Source organism: Petromyzon marinus, chromosome 5, assembly GCF_048934315.1.
Source record: "Petromyzon marinus isolate PM22_M1 ecotype Great Lakes invasive population chromosome 5, UKy_Petmar_22M1.pri1.0, whole genome shotgun sequence".
In the NCBI taxonomy this organism is placed as follows: Eukaryota; Metazoa; Chordata; class Hyperoartia; order Petromyzontiformes; family Petromyzontidae; genus Petromyzon; species Petromyzon marinus.
In genome coordinates this window covers 19347021-19358464 of record NC_133671.1, presented here as the reverse complement: position 1 = coordinate 19358464, position 11444 = coordinate 19347021, and the positions used below count along the sequence as shown (strand labels likewise).

At 49.2% G+C, this 11444-nt stretch overlaps 1 protein-coding gene across 1 annotated transcript; it reads right to left on the bottom strand.

The window, feature by feature from the left end:
- Nucleotides 1-2804: 2804 nt before the first annotated feature.
- On the bottom strand, nt 2805-8544 carry LOC116939186 (polyubiquitin-C). Its single transcript, XM_032947289.2, has 2 exons — nt 8390-8544; nt 2805-7243 (listed from the first exon to the last, which is right to left on the bottom strand). Exon 2 carries the CDS (start codon nt 7233-7235, stop codon nt 3021-3023), a length of 4215 nt encoding a protein of 1404 aa, XP_032803180.2. The 5' UTR covers nt 7236-7243; nt 8390-8544; the 3' UTR covers nt 2805-3020.
- Between the last annotated feature and the right edge of the window lie 2900 nt (nt 8545-11444).

Sequence of the window (11444 nt, the reverse complement as noted above, 5' to 3'; positions counted from 1 at the left end):
CCGGGGGGCAAGGGTTGCTCGTGACTACTCAACGGCTTAGCGTGGTTGGAATTGACCCCGATGCAAGAAATGAAATTGGAACGAAACTAAAAATTACCGTCCCCCGCCCCCTAATGTCTGCCCTCCCGCCACCCCCACCGTCTTTATAGTCTGGCACCTGGGGCCCTGCGACCCAGAAGCCCCCACTCTTCTCATGGGTCGCAGTGCAATTCCACTGTCTGCACACTCGAGATTGGGGCCTGTGCGAATGTTTGGGTGGTGCGGGTAGGGCAGCGCTTGCGGTAAGCGTGGTTTTTGGTAGGCCCTGGTGGAAGGAATTCCGCCTTCTTCGTCGCCTGGATCCCTACAGCACGATGGGTACCGCAAGCAATATCGCCGCTTTGCATACTCGGTCGCAGGAGCACAAACTTTTCACTTGACATTTGATGACGTGTCCAAGGTGGCTCACATGTTTTTATTACTATCTTACAGCACTGAGCCAACACCACTGATAACCTTTGTTCGATTCCAGGCCACCACCATCCCGTTTCGTAAACTTGGTTATCAAGCGCAATGGGTTGATGGCCCCAAGTTCGATCACCAGAAAATGGATAAGCAGTCACCGCCTTTGCTTCATGTGTCTCTCCAAATAAATAAATGCTTCCTACGCAATCAAACTGCCGTCTGGGAGTGCGAAATTCCAGCAACATTCAGGACAAGCCGACTCTGGACCGGTTTTGACGTGCAGTCTCATCAGCAGTAAGCCTTGAATCAATGCCAGCTGTTATAGGCGACGACCCTCTCTTTCAGATTAATCCTATTTACATTCAAGATTAAATAATGCATAACACAAAGTACAGTATTAGCATCGCTGCTGTGCTAAATATAAATGACAAAACAGGTGATTTCTCATTCATGTACGTCGTTTGTAATATCCGGTTGCCATAATTTTAAATCAGTATTTTTTTTCACTTCATATAAACCTATCCAAGGAATAAAAATGTGGTTTTAAATGGGGGGAACCCTTTGCAAGGCATTAAAAAAATATTCACCCAGAGTGTGGATAGAGGCCTCAACGACTTGGGAAGTCGTTCTTCTGACGTCTTCGCAAACTGGTCCGACAAGGTGTTAGGGTACACTGCTTTCTGCGAGTTTCTAATTTTCTTTGATCTCATTACATGACTCCAATAGCATTAACTTGAAAATAATTTGGATCTAAGTAAACACAATATATCACATTTCCTAAAGTAGCATAAGCCATCGCGCGAACTCCGGTCATCCTCGCAGCAGGTTTTTGGCTGGCCATTGATCAAAGACGCTATCAAATACGCTTCTCAGGCCGTCTGGAACACTTTCTTCCGATGTTAGGAAGCCACTAGAGCTATGCTCTTTAAATCTAGATTGAAAACTCACGTAATTACAATTGCTTTTTGTTTAGTTGTACTTCCCTGCATCTACGTACGGTGCGAAAGACGTTCAACATACTCTATTGACATTTGGTGTTTGTGCATGCCCAGATATGTAGCCCTGGTGGTACCACTTAGTATTCTTTATTTGACCAGGATATCAATACAACATAATAGCAGGGTCATTCGCACACAAAACCGCACGGCCACGTTATGTCCCACATTACGCTGGCAGGAATTGTTGCGAAATTGCAATGTGATTTGCCCCATTGAGAGGTGAGTAAAATAAAGGTGCAGTCGAAATCTCTTAGGGCACCGCAGTGTCGAGATATTAACCTCACCTGGTATACAGGTCGTGAATTTGATCCCAATCCCGACCATGCCTGTAGTATGCATCTCTTCCCGTGGTTGCTTGTATTTTTCTCCAGTTTCCCTCCACATTCGAAACATGCCCTCGAGTATTGGGACTGCTATGTTCAGTGGGCCTTACCTGGCGATTATTTTAAGTGGCGTTTAGTTTATCTCGGTGCAATATCGTGCGTCTTATTGACAACCCACACAAAAGCGCTTCTCGATTCGCACTCTTTCGGGGATGTTTGTAAACCACTATTATCCAAATGTCAATGGGGGGGGGAACCTATAATTTTTTACTCTGAACGAGTCACAGGAGTTTTATTGCAGTAAGATTAAGGTGCTAAGTATTATACAGCAAAAGAACGTGGAAATTAAACATTTACACGCATCAGCCTGTCAATCCACTGCTGGATAGAGGCCCCAAGTACCTCATCTCATGTTGCTAGAATGCACCCAACAGCGGACCATACCTTGCCAACCACATTCCATTAATTGGTTATCGGTCACAACTGGACGAAATGTGGGTTTGGAGGCATTTTCCCAATGGAAAATTGCAAGCCAAGTGGCAGCCTACAAGTTTGTATGGCCATTTGAGGGTGCATATGCATGCGATGTTCACCAAGTGCAAAATTCCAGATGACTGTAAATTTTCATATCTGGAAAAGCCTTTCCATGTTAAAACACTCAAGCTGCAAATACAACCCTGCTGCTCGAATGGACCCAGGTTTCCAGAAAATAGGGTTAGACCAAAGCAAGTCAACCTCGAACCAACAAAATGTTATTGGCGACACTTGACAATATCTCCGAACGCCTTACAAATTGTACTTTAGAAAATTTCAGTGCCTCGGGGCTGGTACTTAAGTGTGCAAATCAATTTACATTTAATTATCGTGATTTTCAGGCCTTACCTGTACAGAAATTTGCCAGTATTTGCACGGTACAGTACTCGACAAATACCAAAAAGCCATGCTACATAGTTGCAGACATTGCAGCAAGTCTTCCATTGTACCAGTCCATCGGGGTTTTATGAAACCCGAATTCAAATATTTAAAAGCAAAAACAGAATCCATTCACCATAAATCTTTATTATTTATAATGCACAAACAACATAAAGTACTTTCGACATCTAGTGCGTGTAGATTAGTGGAAATCCAATGTTAAGGAATCGTTTACTGTAACTCCATGCAACATATAATATATAGAGTTGCACAAGCTGTTGAAAAAAGTTAACCCTTTTAAAATTATGCTGGAATTAAGACAGCCTGGAATGTCGAAGGTAATTTAGCTAATTTTAAATGCCCCCCCGAGGGTGAAATCTTTCTGCATGGTGTCACTTGGCTCCACGTCGAGGGTGATGGTCTTGCCCATCAAGGTCTTCACGAAGATCTGCATGCCACCACGGAGACGCAGGACCAGGTGGAGGGTGGATTCTTTCTGGATGTTGTAGTCGGACAGCGTGCGGCCATCTTCTAACTGCTTGCCCGCGAAGATCAGTCGCTGCTGGTCGGGAGGAATGCCTTCCTTGTCCTGGATCTTTGCCTTGACATTCTCGATGGTGTCACTTGGCTCCACCTCCAGGGTGATGGTCTTGCCCGTCAGGGTCTTCACGAAGATCTGCATGCCACCACGGAGACGCAGGACCAGGTGGAGGGTGGATTCTTTCTGGATGTTGTAGTCGGACAGCGTGCGGCCATCTTCCAACTGCTTGCCCGCGAAGATCAGTCGCTGCTGGTCGGGAGGAATGCCTTCCTTGTCCTGGATCTTTGCCTTGACATTCTCGATGGTGTCACTTGGCTCCACCTCCAGGGTGATGGTCTTGCCCGTCAGGGTCTTCACGAAGATCTGCATGCCACCACGGAGACGCAGGACCAGGTGGAGGGTGGATTCTTTCTGGATGTTGTAGTCGGACAGCGTGCGGCCATCTTCCAACTGCTTGCCCGCGAAGATCAATCGCTGCTGGTCGGGAGGAATGCCTTCCTTGTCCTGGATCTTTGCCTTGACGTTCTCGATGGTGTCACTTGGCTCCACCTCCAGGGTGATGGTCTTGCCCGTCAGGGTCTTCACGAAGATCTGCATGCCACCACGGAGACGCAGGACCAGGTGGAGGGTGGATTCTTTCTGGATGTTGTAGTCGGACAGCGTGCGGCCATCTTCCAACTGCTTGCCCGCGAAGATCAGTCGCTGCTGGTCGGGAGGAATGCCTTCCTTGTCCTGGATCTTTGCCTTGACATTCTCGATGGTGTCACTTGGCTCCACCTCCAGGGTGATGGTCTTGCCCGTCAGGGTCTTCACGAAGATCTGCATGCCACCACGGAGACGCAGGACCAGGTGGAGGGTGGATTCTTTCTGGATGTTGTAGTCGGACAGCGTGCGGCCATCTTCCAACTGCTTGCCCGCGAAGATCAGTCGCTGCTGGTCGGGAGGAATGCCTTCCTTGTCCTGGATCTTTGCCTTGACATTCTCGATGGTGTCACTTGGCTCCACCTCCAGGGTGATGGTCTTGCCCGTCAGGGTCTTCACGAAGATCTGCATGCCACCACGGAGACGCAGGACCAGGTGGAGGGTGGATTCTTTCTGGATGTTGTAGTCGGACAGCGTGCGGCCATCTTCCAACTGCTTGCCCGCGAAGATCAGTCGCTGCTGGTCGGGAGGAATGCCTTCCTTGTCCTGGATCTTTGCCTTGACATTCTCGATGGTGTCACTTGGCTCCACCTCCAGGGTGATGGTCTTGCCCGTCAGGGTCTTCACGAAGATCTGCATGCCACCACGGAGACGCAGGACCAGGTGGAGGGTGGATTCTTTCTGGATGTTGTAGTCGGACAGCGTGCGGCCATCTTCCAACTGCTTGCCCGCGAAGATCAGTCGCTGCTGGTCGGGAGGAATGCCTTCCTTGTCCTGGATCTTTGCCTTGACATTCTCGATGGTGTCACTTGGCTCCACCTCCAGGGTGATGGTCTTGCCCGTCAGGGTCTTCACGAAGATCTGCATGCCACCACGGAGACGCAGGACCAGGTGGAGGGTGGATTCTTTCTGGATGTTGTAGTCGGACAGCGTGCGGCCATCTTCCAACTGCTTGCCCGCGAAGATCAATCGCTGCTGGTCGGGAGGAATGCCTTCCTTGTCCTGGATCTTTGCCTTGACGTTCTCGATGGTGTCACTTGGCTCCACCTCCAGGGTGATGGTCTTGCCCGTCAGGGTCTTCACGAAGATCTGCATGCCACCACGGAGACGCAGGACCAGGTGGAGGGTGGATTCTTTCTGGATGTTGTAGTCGGACAGCGTGCGGCCATCTTCCAACTGCTTGCCCGCGAAGATCAGTCGCTGCTGGTCGGGAGGAATGCCTTCCTTGTCCTGGATCTTTGCCTTGACGTTCTCGATGGTGTCACTTGGCTCCACCTCCAGGGTGATGGTCTTGCCCGTCAGGGTCTTCACGAAGATCTGCATGCCACCACGGAGACGCAGGACCAGGTGGAGGGTGGATTCTTTCTGGATGTTGTAGTCGGACAGCGTGCGGCCATCTTCCAACTGCTTGCCCGCGAAGATCAGTCGCTGCTGGTCGGGAGGAATGCCTTCCTTGTCCTGGATCTTTGCCTTGACATTCTCGATGGTGTCACTTGGCTCCACCTCCAGGGTGATGGTCTTGCCCGTCAGGGTCTTCACGAAGATCTGCATGCCACCACGGAGACGCAGGACCAGGTGGAGGGTGGATTCTTTCTGGATGTTGTAGTCGGACAGCGTGCGGCCATCTTCCAACTGCTTGCCCGCGAAGATCAGTCGCTGCTGGTCGGGAGGAATGCCTTCCTTGTCCTGGATCTTTGCCTTGACGTTCTCGATGGTGTCACTTGGCTCCACCTCCAGGGTGATGGTCTTGCCCGTCAGGGTCTTCACGAAGATCTGCATGCCACCACGGAGACGCAGGACCAGGTGGAGGGTGGATTCTTTCTGGATGTTGTAGTCGGACAGCGTGCGGCCATCTTCCAACTGCTTGCCCGCGAAGATCAGTCGCTGCTGGTCGGGAGGAATGCCTTCCTTGTCCTGGATCTTTGCCTTGACGTTCTCGATGGTGTCACTTGGCTCCACTTCCAGGGTGATGGTCTTGCCCGTCAGGGTCTTCACGAAGATCTGCATGCCACCACGGAGACGCAGGACCAGGTGGAGGGTGGATTCTTTCTGGATGTTGTAGTCGGACAGCGTGCGGCCATCTTCCAACTGCTTGCCCGCGAAGATCAGTCGCTGCTGGTCGGGAGGAATGCCTTCCTTGTCCTGGATCTTTGCCTTGACGTTCTCGATGGTGTCACTTGGCTCCACCTCGAGAGTGATGGTCTTGCCCGTCAGGGTCTTCACGAAGATCTGCATGCCACCACGGAGACGCAGGACCAGGTGGAGGGTGGATTCTTTCTGGATGTTGTAGTCGGACAGCGTGCGGCCATCTTCCAACTGCTTGCCCGCGAAGATCAGTCGCTGCTGGTCGGGAGGAATGCCTTCCTTGTCCTGGATCTTTGCCTTGACGTTCTCGATGGTGTCACTTGGCTCAACCTCGAGAGTGATGGTCTTGCCCGTCAGGGTCTTCACGAAGATCTGCATGCCACCACGGAGACGCAGGACCAGGTGGAGGGTGGATTCTTTCTGGATGTTGTAGTCGGACAGCGTGCGGCCATCTTCCAACTGCTTGCCCGCGAAGATCAGTCGCTGCTGGTCGGGAGGAATGCCTTCCTTGTCCTGGATCTTTGCCTTGACGTTCTCGATGGTGTCACTTGGCTCCACTTCCAGGGTGATGGTCTTGCCCGTCAGGGTCTTCACGAAGATCTGCATGCCACCACGGAGACGCAGGACCAGGTGGAGGGTGGATTCTTTCTGGATGTTGTAGTCGGACAGCGTGCGGCCATCTTCCAACTGCTTGCCCGCGAAGATCAGTCGCTGCTGGTCGGGAGGAATGCCTTCCTTGTCCTGGATCTTTGCCTTGACGTTCTCGATGGTGTCACTTGGCTCCACCTCCAGGGTGATGGTCTTGCCCGTCAGGGTCTTCACGAAGATCTGCATGCCACCACGGAGACGCAGGACCAGGTGGAGGGTGGATTCTTTCTGGATGTTGTAGTCGGACAGCGTGCGGCCATCTTCCAACTGCTTGCCCGCGAAGATCAGTCGCTGCTGGTCGGGAGGAATGCCTTCCTTGTCCTGGATCTTTGCCTTGACGTTCTCGATGGTGTCACTTGGCTCAACCTCGAGAGTGATGGTCTTGCCCGTCAGGGTCTTCACGAAGATCTGCATGCCACCACGGAGACGCAGGACCAGGTGGAGGGTGGATTCTTTCTGGATGTTGTAGTCGGACAGCGTGCGGCCATCTTCCAACTGCTTGCCCGCGAAGATCAGTCGCTGCTGGTCGGGAGGAATGCCTTCCTTGTCCTGGATCTTTGCCTTGACGTTCTCGATGGTGTCACTTGGCTCCACCTCGAGAGTGATGGTCTTGCCCGTCAGGGTCTTCACGAAGATTTGCATGATTAAGTCTGAAAAATAAAATATAAAGACAAAAACCCCCATCCGGTTATTCCCCTTGAAACACTTCAACATTTTTCAAACCTTTTCATTTCCGCTTTCACAACACAGTACACTGCTCTGTATTGCCCAATAAAGACACAGCAAAAGCACTAAGTTGAAGGGTCAAGTTGAATGACGCGCAGCGTTCTTGTTCAATCAGTTGAGTCACTCTTGCATCAGGCGCCACTCCCAACCCCCTCGCTTGCTTAAGCCAGTGAACAGAGGCGGGCAAAATTAATTGCATCGTCAGCTTTCCCGTTTGCACAAGGTGTTCAAATGTCGAGGGGGGGGGTTAATAAACTTTTTTTTATTTTACCAGGTTAGGCCCAAAGTGTTTACAGTAACGAACATTCAGTATTTTAGATTTGTATAAAATGGTGACAGCCAATATGGCGTCTCATGTTTATCGTGTTTCAACTAAAAAAAAGGTAGGCTTTTGTTATTTTTAAAATGTATCGTACGGTAATTTATAACTACGCAACCTTTTATTTTTAACGGTGTAATTTGTTAAATTTTAAAATAAACAATTTACACGATTAACTCTACATCGCATAACAGGGCGGCGAAAGAGACAGAAAAAATAACCCGTGACGCAGCCAACGGGCAGACGTTAGCAAAAAGTCACGTTTCACGTTACAAAAATCAACAGAACGCTCGGCCCAAGACGCAAAACGTTAATACGCTTAACGACAACGTTATAAAGCAGCAAGAAAAAAAAACATCGTAAAAACCTTTCGCCGAATTAAAGCAATACATTTTTATTTATTTTTTTACCTCAGACGCGACCGCGTTTCGACTTAAAATGGCGTCGCGGCCGAATCTTCACGAGCGCCAAACTCTCTCGCCACAACCAACGCGTCAAACTACTTCCACCCACACCGGGCATCGCGATCTCCCACACACAACAAAAAAAATCGTTAACATTCTAAATCATATTCTTGGTTCTTTCGGTAAAATCCCGTAGAAGGGAAACAATAAAATATTAAAAATATAACATTTTTTTTATTGTTTCCCCTTCTACGTGACTTTACCGCAAGGAACCAAGAATATGAATCCCTGCAGTCACGAAAGCTTTGAATCAAAAAATTCGAAATAATGTTTAACTCAGAACTGACCGTTTTGGGTGCACGAAGCGGCGAAAGAAACCTCTCACGCAGACGCTGACAGCACGGGTACGAAGAACGAAGCCAACAACGTAGTTTGGGTTATGGAGGACGGCGGCACCGCGGTCGGTTTATATAGCGCCGCGTGTATCCATCCGCTTTTGTCTCGCGCGGCGGAGGCGGCGGCGGCGTCGTCCGCCGAGGGCTTCGCTTGCTTCCCCATTGGCTGACGGTTCCCGATTACGCGCCAATCACGCGCGCGAACGTGGGTGTCGGTGGGGATTATTTTCTTTGCGTGACTCCTGTTTGTCAGCATAAATTAAAAACAACCACAATTTAGCAGCGTCATCGCCGTTTGTTCTGCCGTCAAACCTGTTGTGACAGAGCGGGCAGCCTGGTAGTTCACGCGAGGCGGACGTTAGCGTTCACGCGAGGCGGCGACCCGAGTTCGATTCCCGATCACGGCGCAACACCGGTTGTGATTATCTGAACCGGTTCTGGGCCCCCGTCCCCCCCTAAGTCGACTCGGCTTCAAACGAGTAACCTGGTGGCGGTGTGTCGTGTAAACATCGCCACTGGGGGAGACAAAGGCGGCCGGGGCGTGGTGCTCGCCACCCACCCCCTCGTGTGTCGTTCCGGCCTTCATTGGTGCTCGCTCACAGCACTTGCCCCCTACAGTCTGTTAAGGCTACACGGGGGATTATGTGTCTTGGTTGTCGCATAAGGACACCGCTACGCTACAGTCGATTATTACGTGTAGTTCAATGAAGGGACCTTGTTCAATGAGTCACCATTCAACAACATCACCCCCCACCCCGCAACCACCATCCATCCACGACGACGACGTTACAGAGGGTTGGGTGAAGTGACAATATCGCTCAAAAACGCGACACACTCGTCATCAATACCTGTACAATATACCGTGGCCTTAAAAGGGCAAAACACGCATGATATGCGACGTTCCGGGTAAAATGGCAATTTCTTCAAAGTACATCGTTTACAGTGAAGTGTGGTAACTAGGGTTTACTGAAAATGTGGAAAATAATACCCGCTCACAAGGGGTATTTTTTGTCACTAAATAGATAGCCAGTCCAAGGGCAAACCCCCTCATAATTTAAGGAACACTGCACACAATCGTCTGTAAGTGATGTCCTTCTTAAATGAGTATTGAGGTGGTACTAGCACATGAACTGCCCTGAGCCAGTGGCGAAACTCCACAATTGTATGCCGGGTGCGAGTTTATTCATATGACAACCACAGTCTTCCCACACAGTGGTACGTATTTCTTTTATCGACCACGGAGTGATGATGGGCCGAGCCAACAACCCTCAATCATGGGTTGAACTCGCGGCCTTCCGATTGCGGGCCGCTCGCTCTACCGCCGAGCACCGTGGCAGGATAATAGACAAAGATCCCCCATAAAGGCCACACAGGCTGTTGGGGCAAGTGCTTTTAGCGAACACCTATGAAGACCGATGAGGAAGTGGTGTAGCCAGAACTACACGCGGCTGCCTTTACTCATTTAAGGCCGAGTAGACCTAGGGGAGGACCAGGTCCGGTTTAGATGTTCGCCACTGGTGTTAGTCGTGGCCCGGGAGTCGAACTCTGATCGCCGAGTTCATCAGCGGGCAAACCACTGCGATAAAGCTCGACTGATACAGAATGTGAATTCCAGAATATTCCTGTACTCTACATATCCCTGTATGCGGCATAATGCCACTCTTTATGCTGTAATCATACCCACTACAATACTACGGTAGATTCTACAGCCATCACACACGAGTTCAGTTCATGATCGAATGTTGAATAGCTACATCACATAACCTGTCATGAACCAACATGCTTGACATCTAATTATATTATGGGACCTCTAATTACAGCCACCAGCAGCAAACATTTTTCGCCTCGCCACCCGCACGATTGGTTACTCTCCTCCGTGACCATTAATCCTGCGTTATAGTCGATGAGTCAGTGGCGTGATGACTACAAATAGTGGCGAATAACAATCGTCACCAACCACACCCAGGGGAGTAAAGAGAATGACGTAAATTCTTTTCGTTCACCGCACATTCTCAAACACTGCATTAAAGTGGCATGCAAGATGTGACATTGGTGACATCAGAAACTTGAGGTACTACAATATTAGAACTACTAGAAGTGATATTCTTAGCTCTTTCGGTAAAATCACGTTGAAGGGAAACAATAAAATAATAATATATATAAAACAAGCTTTAAATCAAAATTTACTAGAAGTGACTTTACCGAAAGAACCAAAGAGTAATTCCTGCAGTCACGAAAGCTTCAAATCAAATATTAGAACTAGTTATTACTGTACGGTATATGGTTGGATGCTTTTTTTATTCTTCCTATCCACAACCCTATTATCTGTGACCCTATTATCCACAATTATCCGCGGATTTTGGTTTATACTTTGAGGAACGTAATGTAATGTAGAATAATGTAATAGACATTACGTGCGACTGCTAATTGGAAAACAAGAATAGCTGGCTGGGTCATGTGTCAGTAGACGAAATGTAGCCGAATCTCGCGAGTGAAAGATACTGTAACGACGTATTATTTTTCCGTGTAAAGTCCCACCGAAACTCTCAAGACTCTTCGTTCCGTGGGGGATTGTTGGCCAATCCCAATTAATTCGTAATTCGTGAGAGCCAAACCAGAGGTGAGAGGCATTTGAGCGGTTATGCAACGGTGGTGGTCGTACATTGAACGAACAAGTAAACTGGTGGAGGGCTCAAACAAAACCTGGCTTTAGCTACCGTCCAGATCTGACGAAATCCGGCGTATTCAGGGTGATCTGATCATCATGTGCGCACGTGGGTTTTACGTGGCAACGTGGGGATGTTAAATCATGTGGTGTCGTGGCAGCATTGGTCTTCATCTAATCCATAAAAAAATGTACTAGAATAGAAATACTGTCTATGTACGTTGTCGGAAAGGGTGTTTCAGATGGGGTTAGAAATAAACGATGACGGTATATACGGTATTTTAAAAAAAACACGTGGTACGGTGTATATCTCAAACTAGATTCGAAGCTTTCGTGACTGCA

Coding starts and splice junctions, on each gene's coding strand:
- LOC116939186 (XM_032947289.2), bottom strand. CDS start 7,235: ATGCAAATCTTCGTGAAGACCCTGACGGGCAAGACCATCACTCTCGAG.